Genomic DNA, 22332 nt, shown 5'->3' on the forward strand with positions numbered 1-22332 from the left:
AAGGTACCACATGGTGTTTTTGGAGCTTGATAATTCCCCCTAGCCTCATAAAATATCTGACTCATTCCCTATACGGCATATTTACCTGTGTTTTGCCCTTTGCATAGGCTTCACTCTCTTTGAAGAGAAAATCAAGAAAAATACTTCTTTCTTTACATCCTTCTGTTCTTAAAACAAAACTTTGAAATAGAACAGCTAAGATCTCTAGAGTGTACGTAAGAGACAAACCAGACCGAAAAGAGAGAGTAAGGAACTGCTGGTTGTATCCCTGGCAGGTTTGAGTGCCCCTCCTCCCATACCTCTCTCCCCTGCACAGCTGTTTCTCAGACCTCTCTCATCCTACTCAGTGCAATCAAAGCATCCCACTGTGTCTCTAAAACTATGGGGAACAAGAGCTTGGGGCTGGGTTTTTTTTTTTTTTTTTTTTTTTTTTTAGACAGAGTCTCACTCTCTCACCCAGGCTGGAGTGCAATGGCGTGGTCTCGGCTTGCTGCAACTCCCGCCTCCCGGGTTCAAGTGATTCTCCTGCCTCAGCCTCCCGAGTAGCAGGAAATACAGGTGTGTGCCACCACGCCTGGCTAATTTTTGTATTTTTAGTAGAGACGGGGTTTCACTATGTTGGCCAGGCTGGTCTTAAACTCCTGACCTCGTGGTCCACCTGCCTTGGCCTCCCAAAGTGTTGGGATTACAGGCGTGAGCCACTGCGCCCAGCCGGGGCTGGTGTTTTTTAATGATAATGATACCACTGATGATGATGATGATATTGTTGATAAATTGATCTTCTTCCTGGCCACCTGCTTGAAATTATAGCCTCTGGTGCTCCCTAAATTCTTTCTCTATTCTATGTTTCTCCTTAGCACTTATTGCCATCTAACATATTCTGTATTTTATTTATTTATTTATTATTGTCTATCCCAGCATCCCTTGCATACATACTTCCCAAGGCCAGAGATTCTAATTTGTTTTTTGAACTCAAACTGCTGCATTCTCAGTGTCTAGAACTGAACCTTGCACATCATAGATGCTCAATGAGTAATTGTTGAATGCATACATTGACTGAATAAATGATCTTTCCCATCAGAAGTTCTTAGGCTGAATGCTAAAGGAAAATACACACTGCAAATAAAAAAGTAATTTTAGTCTGTTTGTTACTACATCACTCTGCATTCGGTAAGCCACTTAAATGTAAAAAGATCCCTCTAAGTCATTGAAAATTATTGTCACTTGATTAAAGCAAGTTTGCTTCCTAAAGCAGAAGTTTTGAACTTTGCTTGAGGGAGTCTGTGAATACATTAAAATTGTAGACAAAGTATTGATTTTCTTGTGCATTGAATATCTTTCTTGATAAAGACCCCATAATTTCCATCATATTCTCACTGGTTTAACAAAAAACAACAACAAAGATTAAGACCCACTGCAATTTGAGGCAATGAAGCATCACTGGAGGGAGAGATGTTAGGACATCCAATTTCCCATGAACTTTACCAGTGACTGCTGTGTCATTCTGGACAAACAACTGTTCTTGATTCAATGGCGCTGAGCCCCATGGTTTGTGAGATTGCAGGAAAAGGAAAGTAAGGGAAAGATTGACAGGCACAGTGGGACGTGATGAATACAGGTGTTTGCATAAATCCTCCTCCACCTCCACCCCCACTTAAGACAGGGAAAATATCAGAGGAATAGAAAGAAATTATGTGAGTAAAATAATAGTTGATTTACTGGGGGAATTTGACTCATTATCAAAAAGTTTTTCCAGGCTTCAGATGACTTTTAATCCAAAAACTGCAGTAAGTGGGAAGCCAAATAATCACATATGACAATAGACCACTCTCCTCTGTCACTTGAGAATTCTCTATTGGTTTTCCTACTCAGATTCCTTTTCTGCATTTACTTAGCAAACTTCATGAAGACAAGAAATGCAATTTCTATGTAATTCTCATTTTTGGTTCACAGTCCCAAGGAATAGGTGGCACAGGAGTTATGTTCTATTTTTGTTTTTTTAGTATCAAAATGTTGAAAGGGTCTTATACTCCATAAAAAATTCAACTAAACTTCAAGATCTAAATAAAAAGAGTCAAATCCACACATGCATTCAACAGCATCCATGCTTCTATCCATGCTAAGGTTCCATCCTCTCTAAAATCCCTGGGGTGCTATGAATATCTCTGTCCTCGGTGCTGACAAGAACTTTAGATACCACCCACCAGGAGACATGTCCCATTAGAGCTTAGGAATCATCTAGCCCAACTCTTGTCCTTCTCTTTGTGGGTGGGAAAACTGAGGCCCAGGGCAGGACAGGGAAGTAATGTAGTTAACGATGAATTTGGTACTCCCCAATGGTGCGCATTCTGCTGCATCGCAAACCTCCATTAAGGTGGCAATGCCAGGGAATACCGTGGAGATTTCCCCAGCTGATAGCCCCCCAGATCAGTAAGAACAGGTGATTTTTCCTGAGTCACAGTACCTAGGTGTTCTGAATCCCATGAAGCCACTAGGATTAAGGTTTTGTTGGGATATGAAGAAAAACAGCCATTGCTCTCAAACACTAAGTCGTATGAGCAATTTAATAACTTTTGAACAACCCGAGGAACTGACTATGCTAATCAAGCTGGCTGACTCACAGCCTTTCTCAGGACTTACTGCTTTGGTATTTCAACGAGGACATCTTTAATTAGGTGGTGAATATGATTTAACATTTTCTATGATAGTTGAACTGGAGTCCAGGGTTCAAAGACTCCAAGACTCCAAGATTAAGACAGGACTTTATTTTTTTTTAATTACAGGTCTCTGTGGTAATCATTATGAATCTCTGTTCATAATTTCCTTGGTTCTTGCCTCCTTCTAGGCATATGGTAAGACTGTACTTCCCCATTTTCTTTGTGTTTAGACATGGCTGGGTGATTTTCTTTGGCCAATGAAATGCGAAGAAAAATAATATTACTTGAAAATTGTGAATGCTAATTCCAAATTTTAATCTGCTTGGTCCCACTGCCTCATTGTAAACTGTAATATACCAGGACTCCTGTTCTTCTCTTCTTTTGCCACTGATGTGAGTTTGATCTGCAAGTGAAAGCTTTAGGACCATCCAGAGGGGATTCGTATGAGAAATGGCTTTGAGAGATTTAAACGTACAAAGATGGATTACTTTCAAAGCACTCATCTCTTGGGGTCAGGTGATGGGTACAAAATAAATAATCCTTGTTTTTCAAGAACTGTGGTGCTTACCTTTAGGATGCTGGTGGGCTTTATGAAATGAGACATTAGAAAAAAAAAACATAAATAGTAGAAATAAATCTCTATAAAAGTTTACATTCTTTTAATCTTTAATCCCAGTCTGTGGATTGTGAGGAATAATAGTGATTCTATTTAGTTTTGTGCCGGAATTGCTACTAAAAAGGTTTGAATCTCTCTAAGAGGAACAGAGAGTAAGACAAGCCAAACATCAACACCTTTTATGTGTGGGTATGGTTTGTTTAACAAACTCGAAAAGACTCAACTACAGCAGCAGCTGTCACACTGATACCTACTTGGTAGGGCTGCAGGTGTGCAAGGCCTTCAAGTGTGGCTTCCAGGTTGCAATGGAAACAGATTTCTCATCAGCTGCATAACTACGCCAAACACACTGCATGTGGCATAGATGGGGACATGAAAAAGAAAAAAGAGCAGGAGATAGAATAAAATCAGGAGAGAAATGATTGAGTTACTACACGTTAAGGATCTTTTGCCTCTCATACTTAGCCCTGATAAATACCCAAAAGAGGAAGAAGGCTACTTTGGCATTTTCAGCTGGCTGTTAAACATTTTGCATCACATCAGAACTGCTTTTCATTTTTTATTTTTAAAAATTATTTATTTTGAGATGGACTCTTGCTCTGTTGCCCAGGCTGGAGTGCAGTGGTGCGATCTCAGCTCATTGCAATCTCCGCCTCCTGGGTTCAAGCAATTCTTGTGCCTCAGCCTCTAGAGTAGCTGGGACTACAGGTGTCCGTCACCATGCCCAGCTAATTTTATTTTTTTTTTTGTATTTTTAGTAGAAATGGAGTTTTGCCATGCTGGCCTGGCTGGTCTCAAACTCCTGACCTCAAGTGATCTGCCCACCTTGGCCTCCCAAAGTGCTGTTATTACAGGTATGAACCACTGCACCCGGCCACAGCTGCTTTTCAAAACAACACACCAAGAAGCAAAAGGCCCAAAAAGTATAATATAACATAATTTTTGAATTGGTAAGGGAGATACTATATTATCCAGAACAAAAAGTAATGATTGACTGGCTAAATACTGATTTCCAAGATAGTAGTTAGGTAAGCCACTTGAGCATGAACATATATTCCAGGGATTGATCTTTAATCGATATTTGATAAAGGAGAAGCAAAGGACTAACGAAAATCCACTATGCAACTAGTAAGCTAACTAGTTAACTAATGAACACCAGGGTATGCTAATGATTTAATTATTGAAATCCTTGAATTACGTAATACTTCGAATGCTAAAAATGAAGATAGTGATTACAAGAAGCAGAACTAGAACAAGATGGGGAAAATGTACTCTCTAGGTGTATAGCTGGAAAACACCTAAGGATTTATGCCATGATCTAAGGATATGTTTATAGCTTTTTTATGTAAAACATAAGCTCTCTCCATTTCATATAATTATACTTGGCATACATAAGACAAAGTATTTTTATGTGATCCTCACAGTCAAAGTGTGAATTAAGATTCCTATTTTGTAGGTGAGAAAAGAAGGGCTTAGATAAATGAAGAGGTTTATACAAGGTTGGTGGAGTTGAGACAATATCTCAAATTGCCTGGCTCTCAGTCATAGAAACCCTCCACGGATACTTGCTCACTGCTTGAAGACTGTTGTTGGAAAAGCTTCTATTTGAACTGCTCATCTGCGAGATTGCTGACCTTACTTTCCAATATAGATTTTCATAAATTTCTTTCTTGTAATGAGTCTGCAAACATCTCTAATGGCCAAGTATTTACACTGATCTCTCAGAGAAAATTTTTCATTATAGTGGATTAATCAAAACATTCTATTTTATGTGACAAACTTATTTATTTATTTGAGACGTGGTCTCCCTCTGTCCCCAGGCTGGAGTGCAGTGGCATAATCTTTGCTCTCCGTAACCTCTGCCTTCTGGGTTCAAGCGATGCTCGTGCCTCAGCCTCCCAAGTAGCTGGCACTACAAGCGTGTACCACCACACCTGGCTAACTTTTATATTTTTAGTAGAGACAGGGTTTCACCATGTTCGTCAGGATAGTCTCGAACTTCTGACCTCAAGTGATCTGCTCACCCCGGCCTCGCAACTTGCTGGGATTACAGGCATGAGCCACTATGCCTGGCAGACAGATTCATTTAAATGGGCCATTTTCCTACTATATAACCATCAGTCATAATTTTGAAATCTCCAATGAACTAAATGTGATCTAATAATATTCCTTTTCCTGAGAATATCATTGAATAAATGTATGCTGAATAGAAGTTAAAAATTGACACAACTACTTTGGAAAACTGAAAGTTTCTATTAAAGTTGAACATATATGTGTCCTATGATACAGCTACACACTCCTAGGTATACTTTCAACAAATATGCTTATATATGTTCATTAAAAGATATGCACTATATGTTAGTTTCTTAATAAACTAAAGCTGGAAATGCCCAAACACCCAGCAGCAGTAAAACAGAAAATTTGTAATACATTTACATAGTGTAATATTACATGGCAATAGTACATATTACTACACTCAACACTATGGATGAATTTCACGTGAATTATGTTGAGCAAGAAAAAGAAGACACCAAGGAGTACATTTCCATAAAGTACAAAAACCAGGGGAAACTATTCTATGCTGTTAGAAGTTAGCACAATGGTTATCCTTATGGGATAGTGATCATGAAGGGGTACACAGGAGGTCATGCTCTGTTCATCTGAGTGCTGGTTATGCAGGAGTGCTAAGTTCTCCTAGGATATGTGCTCTTTTCTGCATGCACATTATACTTCAATGAAATTTCAGAAAATGATATAAAAAACTAGAAAAATATAGTAGTAGAACCAGAGGGACTTTTTATATTTTTAAGGAAGGTTTAAATGATTGAAACAGTTCTTTGCCTGGAGCCTTCTTACATAGTTCATGCTGATTTAATTTACAAATCTGTGGAAATTTGTAGCAAGTATCTTAACATCTTATATAAGGCAACTATTGTTGTATCATCTGGAAATGTTAATTTTTTGTAAATATTATACACACACAATTTATAGAGTGATCTAGAATAAGTAAGGAAAACATGGATTTATTATTTCAGCTTCTGTAGTAGTGAAGCCCAGAGATCCTCTAATACTGTGATGACACAGATGGCTGCTTTAATTAAATAATTTCCATAGAAGGCATCACATATATATGAATTCTGATACACTGAAAGCAAGACTCCTGTAGAAGTAGAAGCATAAGCATATAGCAGATCTGTACTATCAGACTTCCAGTGAAAAAAATCCACAAGAACAACAACAAAGAAAGGGACCAAGGCATTGCCTGTGAGTGTTATAAACAACTGGGGGCAAAAGAGGCCACTCTGAAAAAGCTAAAGATTTTCTTTACAATGAGACCTGGTGTCTTGCTATTTTTCTATCAAATTGATCCCAACAGCTAAGGCTTGTTTCCTTCATTACTCATCTCCCAAAAATGCCTTTTAAATGAGAGGTATAGAAGGTGCTGGTGGCACCTGTCACACGGCTGATATTAGTTAACAGTCAAAGCGAAGGTGGAAAGTGTAACTCTGTGCCCCTTACACTCTGACAACTTTGCTTTGTCCTTAGCTCACTCTCTCAGCAAATTGCTTCTAGTAGCTGAACTTTGAGCCCATATCCCTGTGATCCAGTAGCTGATGTTCCTATATTTAAAGCCAAAATCACACAGTAATTGGCAAGAGAAAAATAACTGTTTAGAGGAATTTCCTGTGGTTAATTTACATGGTGTATACAATTCAAAGGACAAATCAACAAGAAGCAAGATGAGAGACAAATTTACCATTTACCAGGTGATGCTGGTGCTCTAGGCAGCCAAACACATTTGAACTTTGCTCAATAAGTACAATGCCAGCATAATTCAGTTTTTTGGGAGTATTTTGTTTGTCTCGCTTAGAGTATTACAATTACGGCATGTTTGATCCTTACTGGAAATGGTCTAGAAAGTTTCAGCTGACCATCTAAAGGAATAATGAACATGGAACTTATTTTTTCAAGGTATAGAGTTTAAAATGTCAGAGTCCTGAAAGATTTAGGCTATTAACTAGCCATCCCTTTCCACACTTCTCTTCACACTACTTTCTATTCCTCAGAGGCAACCTCTTCAGTTCTTATAGTTGTTGCTTCTATTTTTAAGAATCCTAATTTAGTATTATTATTTTTTTGAGACAAGGTCATACTCTGTCACCCAGGCTGGAGTGCAGTGGTATGATCATAGCTCACAGCAGCCTTGAACTCCCAGGTTCAAGCAATCCTCCAACTTTGGCCTCTTGAGTAGCTAGGACTACAGGTGTATGCCACTTCACTTGACTTACTTTTAATTTTTTATAGAGGTGGGGTCTCACTATGTTGTGCAGGTTGGTCTTGAACTCCTGGCTTCAAGTGATCCTCCCACCTCAGCCTCTCAAAAGTGTGGGGATTACAGGTATGAGCCACTTGCACCCAGCCAAGAATGCTTATGTTTAAGGATTATGCTTATGGTTATATTTCTTGATTTTTCAATTTTAGACATTATCAATTAACTTCCTATCATGAAAGATGACATTGCCCACTTGCAGGCCCTCTTCTTTCATCCTATCAAGATTTTAATATCACAATTCTTAATTAAGTTACTATTTAATATCTGCATTATTATGACAATGTAACTTGTTTTCAGTTCAGCAATGTAATGTACTATGGCTACTCTTTCTTTCTTACACAAGTTTTTGTTCTTTTGGGAGTTATAATTGCCCTATTTTAATTTCTTGATTTGCATATATGTACCTGTTATAAATACATTCCAGATCTTTCCAACAGAACTATAAAATTCCTCTGGTCAAACACGTCATGAAATCTGAGCGTTCCATTCTTTTGCTTCCTTGAAGATCTTTCTCCTGGAGCTCTCAGCCTTCCTTTCATTCTGTTCTCAAGGCCTGCTGTAGCTATTGTCTTGGGACTTCCCTTCCTTATCATCAGAGAAATCCCCTTTGCTCTTTCCTATGTAGAATCTCTTGTTTCCTTGATCCTACCTTTCTTTCTCTCTTGGCTCATCCCCTTGTTTTCGTAGAGAAATTCTATTCACAAAGTTTCTTGAGTAAACTTTGTAAATGGTAGGGTAATTTTTGATATCTTGCAAGCCTAAAAGTGACTTGGCACTGCTCTCACACTTGATGATGGTTTGGGTGGATATAGAGTTTTAGGTTGAAAATAATTTCTATAATTTTGAAAGTATTGTTTCATTGTCTTCTAATTTTTGGGTTACGAATGAGAAATCCAACGTCATCCTTATTTTTGATCCTTTGGCTATGTTCTGCTCAGAAAGCATTTAGGATGCCCCTTTTGTAAGTTTTCTGATATTTTACTATGATAATTTGGGGTGAAGTTTTTGGTTCACAGTGCTGGGCACTTGGTGAGCTCTTCTACTATGGCCACTCCCATCCTCCTGTTCTAGAAAATCATAATGTCGTATTTTTTGGATAAAATCCTCCTCTTAGTTTCCCTGCACTTGAGCTGAGATATCTCTGTTAGCTGGATATTGGAACACCTGGATGGGTCCTTCATGTTTCTCATATTTTTTGCTTTATTTTCAATCTCTTTTTATTCTGCTTTCAGGGAGATTTTCACAACTTTATTTTACCTTTTGTTTTTTTTCTTACCTTCATGTTTTTCACATCTAAGATTTTTTTTCAGAGTCTCTCCTTATTTATTTATTAAAGAAATGTGGTCTTACTATATTTCCCAGGCTGATGTTGAACTCAAGTGATCCTCCCACCTTGGCCTCTCAAAATGCTGGGATTACAGTAATGAGTCACTGCATCTGGCCCTGTTTTTATTTATGAATGGAGAACTAAAAAGATGTAAAATCTCTATTTAAGTGGCTTGAGCTTAATGACTAGTGGCTTCACTTTAGGGTAATTTGGCGAAGACTAAGTCATTTTACTGGGGGAAGCCAAAGTTTCAATACAAACATATATTTTTCTTTTGGGTCAGTTAGCATCAAAGCAACATCTTCTAATCTATCCCTACCAGCCTTTATTTCACAAACTTTTACTTAATTCTCTGTTTCTGTTTCTAATAAAGCATCCTGATCCCACCATAAACTAATCCAATCTCTCCAGAAGTAAACTTTAACATAGAACTTTTGAAGAATCTTTAAGTGTAAGTCCCAAGGCATCCCATACATCCTCATATATTTACGAGGATGTAAATGATGCTTTTAGAAAGGAGTAATGGATTCAGATTCAGACAGCAGGGATTTGAGTCCTAGCTCCTCCTAGGCCTGTCTTGAGGATCAAGTAACATAATGTATTAGAAGCACCCTGCAAACTAAAAAGCACTTCATGAGTCTTAAGCATTATTAATAAAAATTGTGACATTTGGGCAGGTATTCAAAACATTACTGAGAGCTGATTTCTTTTTTCCAGACTGCTCCAGCTTGAAATGAAAAGTTAATTTAAGTGAATCATGCAAAGATATTGACACAGCTAAATTTGCTGCAAGCTTCTGGGGGTTTAAATTTTTTCCTAAAACCCTGAAATGTTGGTTAATTTAGTTCTCTCACCAATGAAATGACGAAGCAATTTAGGCATCTCAGCTGCCCTTTTAAGAAGATAGTGACTCTGGCCTAAAATAAACAAGACGCTTTTGGGCTTGATGCTTTGTGTGTTCAGCAAACCAAGTCAGGTTTATTGGGTAAGAAAGTGAATGGACCAGTAAATGAAGTTGCCTTTCAATGTACTGCATCCTGAAATATAAATTTCTACAATATATAATCAAGGCTTAAAGCCTTGAATTCTGTCTAAATACTACAGCAAGGAAAAACAATGAACAAATGTAATAATTATATTATTATTTCTATGTCTAATAAATAATTGCATTTAAGTGAAGGAGCTATTGCTTTTAATATTAGTAGATTCTCCTTTGATTAATGATATTATGATTAGATTTTAAAGGTACTCTTGAATGCTTCAAGCCTTCCATTTTGCATTATTTTTGTTAAGAATAACAAAAATAATAAGAGCAACATACAAGTTGGAGTTTTAAGTAAAATAAAAACTCATTGATTTTACTTGTTACCTGCATTTGTACAAGTTCAATAACTGATCACAATATATATTACATAACCCAGTTCCATAAAATAAAATTCTAGGCCTCCAAATAAAACTGTTCAATTAGCCTCTTCTCCACAGGGTTACCTGTGAGGGAAGCCTTGCCTTGTTTTGACTGTAGACATACAAATGCCTCTCCTCCAATGATTTGCTGTAGAAATAGCAATTTATTTTCAAGTTCAATTGGAAATTGTTCTTGCACAGTCTAGTAGTCAATAATAAGTTAGATCAGAAGATTTCCTGCAGTTATTCTCTATATTTATCTTGTACGGTATGGTAGCTGATGGCCACTTGTAGCTATCAAACACTTGAGAAGTGGCTAGTGCCATTGGCAAACTTGGTTTTTAATTTTAATTAGTTTAAATGTAAAAAGCTACATGTAGCTAGTGGTTGCTGTATTGAGCAGCACAGCTTTCTATCATTGCAACTGATATGTGCATGAGAAATTCCTCAAAGAGCTCACTTTCTAACAGAACAGCTGATATTCCAAGAGATTTTATTGTGTGAAATGTATTATTGGTTCCATATGTAGATAGGGCTTGGTGCTCAGATGGATGCAAGGAACCCATGCAATAACTTCTGCACTCACAAGCTGGAAAACATTGTTCTAGAGTGAAGGGAAATTAAAGGATAAGAACAGTAAAGAAAAAAACTTATTAGAAGCACGAGAACATGTGTAACCAGTTAAGGAGTGCTAAAGGATGAAAGGCTATGAATTCTGGACTTTGGGGTATTTTGCATGTGTCCTAAAGTATGTGACTCATCTTTTCATTCTGCTGATTATTGGTTGGCATCAGATCTTAAACTCTAACTACATAAGGGTCTTTTTGTTTAAGGAAATAGAGTTTACTTTCTCTTTAGTGCCCTTTTAAAACCCATAAAGAATATGTAAAAATATTGTAAAAACTAAAAAGTAAAAAATAAGAGATTCTCGGTGATTTGCATTGGAAGTCATGCCCAATGGTCCACTTTCTTGTCAACGGTTGCAGAATAGCTTGATTTAAAAATTAGTATCCTCATTTAGTGATTAAATACAAACAGATCTCCTTCATGATATAATGAGCCATACTGCCCTCTCCTTTTCCCGGCTCCATGTCTGTGGGAGGCACTGCATGTATCACAGTCACAGATAAACACTAAAGGCAGGGGTTGTGGTGGTTATCTCCCACCACCCACCCACTCAAACCCACAACCTAAATTACAGCAGTGTGCTTGTTACTGCAGCATTAAGACAAGTTTCCTAGGGCCTTGGAGCACCACTTCAAGTCCCTCCAGTTTAGAAATTCTGTAGCTTCCACTTCCCTAGCAGGAAGGGGGAAACTTTAGATTGTAGAATTATTTAGTCCATAACTAAATGTCAACTCTACATTATGAATCTAACAAAAAATATATTTTGTGATTCTTAACCTGAATCTAGGATGGCAAATATATGGATGGCAAAAAGACAAGCATTCCTTTTAGTGCTGAAGCTAATCCTGAGTTACTGAAAAGTAAATGAAACGCTAAATAACAACCTATGGATTATGAGCTAGCTTCAAATTATATGCTTATTGTTTAATATTCTCAAACACTGATGTATTCCATAATCCCATCAGCTCTCAAAATAGGATAACTATTTCCACTTACTGCCCTCGAAGGCACTAAAAGCAATTTCACAGGTATTAAACCTTGACATTCTAAACAAATATGTTGTTCTTTAAAGCAGCGACATACATCTGGCTGGAGAAAGTAATTGTAATGCAGGAAACAATGCCTTGTTCTGCTCTATCACTTAATGATCAATTATGTTTCATCAAGTAATTCATAAGATGTATTAGATAATTCCAGGAGCAACATAACTGCTAACCTTTGCATAGCCTTGCTGACATGGTTACTTAATCTGAACGATGCATGGATCATTTGCTAAAAATACATGTTTTTCAGATCGAGAGAGGAGGAACACCTGCCCAAATCCAAGACTGTATATTAAGTTCTGACTTCATTTTTAAAAAAGGAACAAAGCAGTAGTTCTACCAAGCAACGAAGCACAGAGATTGGAAAATGACCCATCAAGCACTATGGACACAGATGTTGCCATCTACCTATTACATTGACATTTACCTGAATGAGGTTGGCAGCTGGGTTCCTTCTTTTCTCAAAGTGTTTCTGGCGGTGCTGTTCTTGTACTTTTAATGCAAAACCTGAGCCAAGAATGCCCTGGAACAAAATACAAAAACGGCACTCAAAAATGTCAAAAGCACAGTTAAATAATACAAATATTGAAAAGTCACTAAAATGAGTCTGAGAGAAGACAAATAGTATGTAACCTGTCCAGAAACATGTTACTTGTTAAAATAAGCAGTATTTCTCTCCATTATAATACCATCAGCCAATGGCAAACTGTTGGGCAATACTGCCAAGAGATACAATGTCTGTTCTTTAGTAAATCAATTAGGCATTGTCATTTATTATCTTTTGTGGTATAGCAAGAAGCACCATGACTATAAATAAAATCACAATAAAAATGTGTGTGTGTGTGTGTGTGTGTGTCCTTCTCTATGACATTTCTTTTTGCTTAAGTTAGGGTGAATGGTCTCATCCAGTGATGGAAGGTAGAGAACATGAATTTCAGCTTGGGACGGAGCTGGATTTTAAATCTGGGGGAGTTAAAGTCTCACTGCTGTGAATGTCGGAATACGTCTAGCACTTTGATGAGACTTTAAAAGTATGCAGCCATAAAAAACGAGGAGTTCACGTCCTTTGTAGGGACATGGATGAACCTGGAAACCATCATTCTCAGCAAACTGACACAAGAACACAAAATCAAACACCACATGTTCTCACTCATAGGCGGGTGTCGAACAAGGAGAACACATGGACACAGGGAGGGGAGCACTATACATGGGGGTCTGTTGGGCGGGAGTGGGGGGGACAGCGGGGGAGTGGGGAGTTGGGGAGGGATAGCATGGGGAGAAACGCCAGATATAGGTGAAGGGGAGGGAGGCAGCAAATCACACTGCCACGTATGCACCTATGCAACAACCTTGCATGTTTTTCACATGTACCCCAAAACCTAAAATGCAATTATAAATAAATAAATAAATAAATAAATAAATATAGTCCTGTGCCACATTACAATAAAAAAAAAAAAGTTATATTCTCTATCCATGAAATGGAGGAGAGAGGACTGTATACAATCTGTCCCAGCTGTAGTTCTTTATAGTGTTATAACTCTACACCTACTAAAAGAAAAGTAAAATGGAGGAGGAAGGGAATACCCAGTTTTGAAGACACACAGTAGAAGATTTTCTATTTTGCCCATTTGTATAATAGAGACAAGAACAAGGATCATTGCAAAGCACATTTCCATTTTAATTCATACTTTTACCACTCCTTGTCTTTTTGATTTTGGTTCACCTACTCAGTTTTTGGGATTAGTAAGATTAGTATTCCCTTCTAGGTTTACGTTAGTTTTTGGCCAGTTTGTTTTCCTTCTGCTTATCATCTTGATCTGCCAAAATTCTGATGTCTGATGTTCCCCACTCTTCAATTTGTTCTGGTCTACTAACATTTGTGAAAACAAGATGCTTTGTCTCAGCCTTGGGTTGACTTTTGGAGCTTGCTAAATTCAGTTTCTGGGCTTTGTCTATAACTCTTGACTTTATTGGCATGAGACTGGGAGCTCTGCTGCTTTCAAGTCTGTGGATTTTACTTGCTAGCTATAAATTATTAGCTTTTTATTAAACTTCAAGGAGTCTAACCCTTAGGTTATAGATGAACATTTTATAAGCACTAAGTCAGTTACGTGCCACAGGTAAGGAATGGTTGTTTTTCTTTTCTTTATATTTTTAGAGTAGTTCAAAGATGGTTCAAAGATGCCATAAGCTGCCTGGAGAGGCGGTGGGTTTTTCATCTTTAGAAGGTGTTAAGTCTCAGCTGAATAACAACTTGGCTGAGATATTTTTGGGCTCTAGATAGCCTTTAACCTTCCTTCTTATCTTGAGATTCCATAATTCTGAGTACATCTGTGACAATAACCAGACAATAAGTAATGCAATCATGTTTAAAATACACAGTGGTCTAATAATACTATTTGCTATTCATGAGCAATGATCTACTCCATTATTAATTAGTATAAATGACTGTACTATGAAATTAGAAATTACATCATAGGTTCTGTTTTTCATCTCTCTTTTTCAGTGACTGTCTTACACTGTCTAAGATCTCCATCTGATACAGGTTGTGATTGTACAAACTCAGCTTTATAAAAACCTGGTCTCTGTGATCTGCTTTATAGATTTAAACAACGTTTCCCTCCATTTAGGAGTTATAAAAGTGCCCCTCCATTTCTAAATCCAGAACAACTTAAGTCATTTGTAACTTCTAATTTTTTTTCTGCTATTTAAGATCATTTAGGAAAGATTCTTTTATTTTACCTTTAATATTACTTTTCATAAAGTGTAGACATGTAAGAGAATATGAATGTTAGAATTTCTAGCATATATTTATAATATATATTATATATACATGCATTTATATGCATATATGTGTATAATCCACTTGTATGAAGCATAATTCAGATTTTGTAGACATTGAATTAACAGTCCTAGCTACCATTTTGAGCACTTACTATGTGCAAATGAGGTTCAGAGTTTAATACCCTTTGGAAAATAAAGACAGGCCCTACATAGCACAAATCTATCATCTGCCAAACAATCTAAAATGTGCTGAAAATCAAATTGGCATTGCTCGGAAACATATTAGTGAATGGCAAATGTTTGCTACGCATCTCTTGCGCCAGACTGTACATTATAGCAGTTATTAAACCAGGTCTGCTTATTGTCTCATAATGGCTCTTTTCCAATTTTTTTCCACCTCTCTCTTAGTACACAGCTCAGTGCACCTAAATAGAAGTCTGTGAAAATAAAGTCTATTATATATATACACACATAAAACATGGCTTAAGCTTTGAACACATGTGTCATCCCTCCAAATATTGACACCAATAGATGTAAATTCTTAGACATTGAGTTTTGTTTTAATTCATTTTCTAAGACAACAAGACTTAATATTTTAGGTTTTACAATTCAGCACTTTGCTGAGAACTGCTACATAAACACCAAGTACAGAAGAAATACATTTTGGCCTAAAAAATATTTACCCTTCATTATCTTCTGGATTAAATGAACCTAATTTGTAACCCAAACATAGCAAAGGCTATGCTGAAAGATACCCTATTTTTGAAATGGTTGTTAACATTTTATTATCTGCAATAATTACATTTAGTTAATATGGTTAATGATTACAGTGGCTATTTTTTTTTAATTGAGTGGTTAATATCTTGAGTCAAACAGAACTAGTTCTTGCACTGAATTTACTAGCTGGAGGTCTCAAGAAATTCAGTCTCTATAAAACTCAATTTCTTCATCAATGAAAAGATACTCTTAGCAGGAAAATCTAGCAGAAAAGGGAGCACCCTAAAGAGGAGAAAGAACTGCTTATCAGGGTAACACAGAGAGGCTGGGGCTGCTTCTGTGAGCTCATTAGCCCTGAGATGGAGGGGCACCATGGGAAGTGACCCCACAGTGGAGCTTCGGAAGGGTGGCTTGTGTGACTCTGTGATGTACAGGACAGCCCTTCTGCTTTGAGGGTAAGATGGAGAAAGGCTCTTTTCTTTCTTGGTTCTCAGGTGTCCTGGGTAAGAGGAACCCTACACAGGGGCAGCCCACAATTGCCCTCAAGCTTTCTCAGCAAAATACCAATTTGTCTTCCTAAATTTAAATCAGACAACACTATTGGCTGGCAGGTACACAGGATATAATAAAATCTGCGGCCACCTTGTTTTTTTCTAAAGGTATATATGGACCATTTAGTCTTTCATTTAATAAATGAGGACTCAGAAAATATCGTGAGATTTCAGTAAAAGATCTATAGTAACGGTTACTTTTCTTGGCATTGTTAAGAAATGTTCTTTTCTATGAAAGCAAAATTTTCAGATTTCCAATTTAATTTAATTTGTATTAATTTAATTTATATATAAAAATTTCATACTTACTTTATTGGAAACATTTCCAAGAACGACTACTTAGTCTCTGACCTTTAACTTAACCAGTGACATATTTAACCTCCCTGTGATAGTGCAGAGTTTCCTTATGGGGACTGGCTTTTTGCTGTGCTGGATGCAGCCTACTTCCAGAGGAGTGTTGACCCTAACACTAATTGGCCCTAGATCTTTACACATTTTGTTTGATCTTTTTATTTTATTTTTACTGACCACCTTACGACAAGATACACATTTTGAACATTTATGTCTCCTTGCTACTCACAGATTTCCTTTCCCCTCCTTTGCTGTTGGTCTTTTACCATTTCTTTCTGTTGCAGTGTTTTTTCTATCAGTTTCCTCTGTATTTGTTGCTTATAATCTTCAAAGAATTGTGAAACCATATATGTGAGTTTATCAGAATTTTCTAGGAATGAAGACTAGGTTATGAATTAGATCTCAAGTGGCTCTCCTATGAGGACAGAACACACACTGTTGTCTATTTCAACAAACCAGAGGTTGCCTACCTCCTTTCACAGTTTTTCACTGAATCATAGAGGTTGCTATAAATGTGGCCTCAGGATAAATATAAACACAAAAGCTGCAATTATTTTTTGCCATTATTTTTGGAAAAAACTCAAGACTGTGTTGTACTGTTTCTAAAGGTATTTTCCTGTAGGGAATCTGATTATTGAGTGAATCTCTTCTCTGTTCTGAATTGTTGAGATTGCCAGATGAAGTTGCCTTGGATACATAAGATTTTTGTTTTTTTTGACTCTCCTTGATTTCATCATTTTGTTCCAGGAAACATGTATTTCTAGATTCATCCTGGTAAAGGGAAGTAACATTTATTGAGTTCTCTTCATGACAAGCACTTGACTTACATTATTGCATTGGTCTGCACAAAATTTCTCTGGGCTCAATAATTCTTCTTCCATTCTAATAAAAAAGAAACTTGTTCAGGGTCACTGTTCGGGCTAAACTGTGTCCTTTCAAAATTCCTATGTTGAAGTCCTAATCCCCATGACCTCAGAATGTGACCTTGTTTGAAAATAGGGTCCTTACAGAGGTAATCAATTTAAAACAAGTTCATTAGGATGGACCGTAATCCAATATGACTGATGTTCTTATAAGAAGTAGAAATTTGGACACAGATGACATGAAGACACAGGAATAAGAGTCATCTATAACCCAAGGAGAGAGGCCTGGAACACATCCTTCCTTCATGGCTCTCATGGCTTCTCAACACTTTGATTTTGGACTTCTAGCCTTGGGAACTGTGAGGCAATACATTTCTATTGTTTAAGCCACCTAGTCTGTGGTACTTGTTAAGGCAGCCCTAGTAAACTAAAGCAGTCATAGAGTTAGTACGTGATAAAAATGTAATTCAAACTGAGGTCTAGTACCCAAGCATACACATGGACTTTTCAGTCTTTCTGTGATTTTGAGTGTTCTGAGGCAGAACCATCTGGTGAATCTAGAGTTGGGCACTGGTGGGACAAGGGTGTCCTCTGTACTCATTAACAGGCTCAGGAGAAGCCCCATGAGCTAAAAGAGCTTTGAAGAGGTGCTCTGGGGTCTTTCGCTGGTATAGCTTGAGCTGTGTCTGCAGCAAGACTGGAACTATTTTCCTTAAGCACTCCAGCTGCCACCGCCTTAACTCTCCTTTTGGTTGGCTCCTCCTTCCCCACCCAAGGTGGAATAAAAAAAAGCAAGAACTTGGAAATGGGGGCAAACTGTCATATTTTGAACAGCTGCCTTTAAAGACACAAGAGAATAAAATGATCAGAAAGGCAGGCTTCATTCACTGAAGGGAAAATAATCAGAAGCTTGGGGGCAGATTAATGTGCCCTTTATTCTGATAAGATACAGAAACTGCTCATTAAAAAAATCAATGATGATGACACAATGAATAAATCATCTGCCATGTTTAACACCCTTTAAGGTCATATGCTTTTCACTCAAATGGATCTGAAGAGAAAAACACTCCACTGTGCATATCCATCTCTTAAGTAGCACACATTATAAACCAAATTGGAAGGATCAGTTTTAAAAAAAGATAGCTTTACATCTTTGCAAATATTTTAAATGTCTTAGTAGCATGTTGCCTAAAAAGTGAGTCATCTGAATTATTATTTGGTCACAGAATATGAGCCAATATTAAATAAAGTCTCAGGTTAAGTGTCTCCAAGGGAAGATCATAGTTTATAAATTATCCAAGTAGATATATTTAGAGAAGTCAACATTATATAAGAAAAATTATATTTGTAAATGATATAGATATGTTCCCAAGCATACCAATTTGTGAGAGTTCACTCTAATAAGTCTCTAAGACCTAATTTAAACTGGTTTATTGGTGCAAAGATACTCACGGCAGGAAGTGCAAAGAAAGAAATGCCAAGGAGTGCAAAGCCTGCAGAAAGCAATCTTCCCAGCCAAGTTAGGGGAGTTTTGTCTCCATAGCCAATAGTTGTCAATGTAATCTAGAAACAAAATAAATAGAACGTGCAGCTTAAGTACTTGAGAGGAAAGTTAGGACCTATGATCAGGAGGCAAGCAACGTTTCCACTAAATCATTATTCAACAAATCTTGTTGGTGCTTTTTATTACTGTGCTTTAATTTTCCATGACGCATAACAGAACTTCTCTTTGTTTAAGGAAAAGAATAACCTACATACTTGTTCCTCCCTTATAACACAGTTTTCCATCTTTTCTAAGTGTATTCAAAGAAAGGTTATTTAAGTAAGTGGATAACCATCAGTGATACAGAAATGATAGCACTGTGGATTTAGGACTGGGTCAGTACACAAAATAATAATTTATGTTAATTTAGAGTGTCCATTCATTACATTGGCAGGCATTTCCTGAAGGTCTGTTGTGTGCAAGGTATGTGATAAGATTTGTAGTGGAACAAAAATGAGGGCATAGTTCTTGTCCTAAGATACTTATGGCCTAATAAGAGAAATATGTCACACATGAATAATTAAAACACAAAATAGGATGAGACAGGTATTATGATGAAGGTACAAATAATCTGCTATGGAAATTCAAGGAAGAGATTAGTTATGATAAGCTTGAGGTATTGAGGGAGCTCTTGACTAGGGAGATGCCATCACACTTGGGCTTTGAAGGAGGATTAACATTTTGAGAAGCAGAAATGATAAACAAGGTGACCTAAGGAGGTGAAAGAGGTGGCTAGCTGCAGAACAGTGAGAACACATAGAGTAGTTTCTGAAATGTACGAGTTGTTCAGCTGGACTGGGGCATGGTGGATTTGAAAAGGATTAGTGGGTGGGGTGCGGTGGCTCATGCCTATAATCCCAGCACTTTGGGAGGCTGAGGCAGGTGGATCACGAGGTCAACAGATCGAGACCATACTGGTCAACATGGTGAAACCCCGTCTCTACTAAAAATACAAAAAAATTAGCTGGGCGTGGTGGCACACGCCTGTAGTTCCAGCTACTTGGGAGGCTGAGGCAGGAGAATTGCCTGAACCCAGGAGGCGGAGGTTGCGGTGAGCCAAGATTGCGCCATTGCACTCCAGCCTGGGTAACAAGAGCGAAATTCCATCTCAAAAAAAAAAAAAAAGCAAAAAAAAAAAGAGAAGGATTAGTGACTTCTTCAATTTATTTTATTAATATTTTATAGAGTACAATGTACAGGTCTTTCAGCACCTTGTTAAATTGATTCCTAAGTATTTTATTTTTTGTAGCTACTGTAAATAGGATTGTTCTCTTGATTTCTTTTTTAGAAAGTTTGCTGTTGGTATATAGAAATGCTAGTGATTTTTGTGGTGTTAATTTTGTATCCTGCAACTGTACCGAATTCATTTGTTCTAGCAGTTTTTTCTCCTGGAATATTTAGAGTTTTCCAAATATAAGATTATGTTAAAAAAAAAAAAAAGATTATGTTGTCAGCAAACAGCAAAAATTTCCTTTTTTCCTGCAACTGTACTGAATTTATTTATTCTAGCAGTTTTTTTTCCTGGAATATTTAGAGTTTTCCATATACAAGATTATGTTAAAAAAAAGATTATGTTGTCAGCAAACAGCAACAATTTCCTTTTTCCTTTCTTATTTGGATGCCTTATATTTCTTTCTCTTGTCTAACTGCTCTGGCAAGGACTTCCACTACTACATTGAATAGAAGTGGCAAAAGTGGGCATCCTTGTTTTTTTAAATCAAATAATTTATTAATAAGTTTTAATTTTTGTGGGTACATGGTAGGTATATATATTTATGAGGTACATGGGATATTTTGATACAGGCATGCAATATGTAATAATGATATCAGGGTAAATGAGGTATCCATCACCTCAAGCATTTAACTTTTGTGTTACAATCCAATCATACTCTTAATTATTTAAAAATGTACAATTAAATTATGATCGACTACAGTCACCTGTTGTACTTCCAAATACTAGATGTTATTCACTCTGGTTTTTTTTTTTTGTGCCCACTAACCATCTCCACTTCTCTCCTTGCTCACTTTCTCCACTACTTTTCTCACACTCTGGTAGCTATCATTTTACTCTCTATTTTAGTTCAACTGTTAATTTTTAGCTTCCAAAAATAAATGAGACCATATGAAGTTTGTCTTTCTCTGCCTGGCTTATTTCACTTAACAAAATGAGCTCCATTTGCATCCATGTTGTTGCAAATGATAGTCTCTCATTCTTTCTAATGGCTGAATAGTACTCCATTGTGTATACATGCCATATTTTCTTTATCTGTCTGTTGATGGATGCTTAGGTGACTTCCAAATCTTAGCCATTATGAATAGTGCTGCAATAAACATGGGAGTGCAGATATCTCTTTGATATATTGATTTCCTTTATTTTGGGTATATACCTAGCAGTGCGATTGCTGGATCATATGGTAGCCCCTTTTTTTTTTTTTTATGAGGAACCTCCAAACTCTTCTCCATAGTGGCTATGGTAATTTACATTCCTACCAACAGTGTACAAGGGTTCCCTTTTCTTCACATCCTTGCCAGCATTTGTTATTGCCTGTCTTTTGGATAAAAGCCATTTTTACTGGAGTGAGATGATATCTCATTGTAGTTTGATTTGCATATCTCTGATGATTAATTATATTGAGCACCTTTTCATATACCTGTTTGTGGTTTGTAATGTCATCTTTGAGAAATATCTATTTAGATCTTTTGCACATTTTAAAACTGGATTATTATATTTTTTCCTATACAGTTGTTTGAGCTCCTTATATTTTCCGGTTATTAATCCCTTGTCAGATAGATAATTTGCAAATATTTTCTCCCATTCTGTGGGTGGTCTCTTCATTTTGTTGATTGTTTCCTTTGCTGTGCAGAAGCTTTTTCATGTGATGTGATCCCATTTGTTCATTTTTGCTTTGGTTGCCTGTGCTTATGGGCTATTACTCAAGAAATCTGTGCCCAGTGCAATGTCCTAGAGAGTTTCCTTCATGTTTTCTTGTAGTAGTTTCACAGTTTGAGGTCTTAGATTTAAGTCTTTAATCCCATTTTGATTTGATTTTTTTTTCCATATGGCAAGGGATAGTGGTCTAATTTCATTCTTCTGCATATGGATACCCAATTTTCCTAGAACCTTTTATTGAAGTGACTGTCCTTTCCTCATTGCATGTTTTTGGTACTTTTTCAAAAATGAGTTTACTGTGGATATAAGGATTTGTTTCTGGGTTCTCTCTTCTGTACCATTGGTCAATGTGTGTTTTTATGCCAGTACCATTCTGTTTTGGTTACTATATCTCTGTAGTATAATTTGAAGTCAGGTAATGTGATTCCTCCAGTTTTTCTCCTTTTGCTTAGGATAGCCTTGGCTATTCTGGGTCTTTTCTGGCTCCATATAAATTTTCGGATTTTTTTTCTATTTATATGAAGAATGTCATTGGTATTCTTTTTTTTTTTTTTTTTTTTTTTTTGAGGCGAAGTTTCGCTCGTTACCCAGGCTGGAGTGCAATGGCGCGATCACGGCTCACCGCA

General features: G+C 37.0%; 1 protein-coding gene across 2 annotated transcripts in view; it reads right to left on the minus strand.

The window, feature by feature from the left end:
* KCNQ5 (potassium voltage-gated channel subfamily Q member 5) overlaps nucleotides 1-22332 on the minus strand; it is a 584724-nt gene that overhangs the window by 104367 nt on the left and 458025 nt on the right. For both annotated transcript variants that reach the window (XM_012471828.3, XM_012471827.3), the window contains exons 6-8: nucleotides 18726-18836; nucleotides 12435-12530; nucleotides 3528-3622 (exon numbers count right to left, since the gene is read on the minus strand). In XM_012471828.3, coding sequence (XP_012327251.1) covers nucleotides 3528-3622; nucleotides 12435-12530; nucleotides 18726-18836 — 302 coding nt within the window. The remainder of the gene's footprint in view (nucleotides 1-3527; nucleotides 3623-12434; nucleotides 12531-18725; nucleotides 18837-22332) is intronic.

The sequence above is a fragment of the Aotus nancymaae genome, unplaced genomic scaffold (assembly GCF_030222135.1).
Source record: "Aotus nancymaae isolate 86718 unplaced genomic scaffold, 86718_ANA_hifiasm-v0.15.2.pri h1tg000040l, whole genome shotgun sequence".
Lineage (NCBI taxonomy): Eukaryota > Metazoa > Chordata > Mammalia > Primates > Aotidae > Aotus > Aotus nancymaae.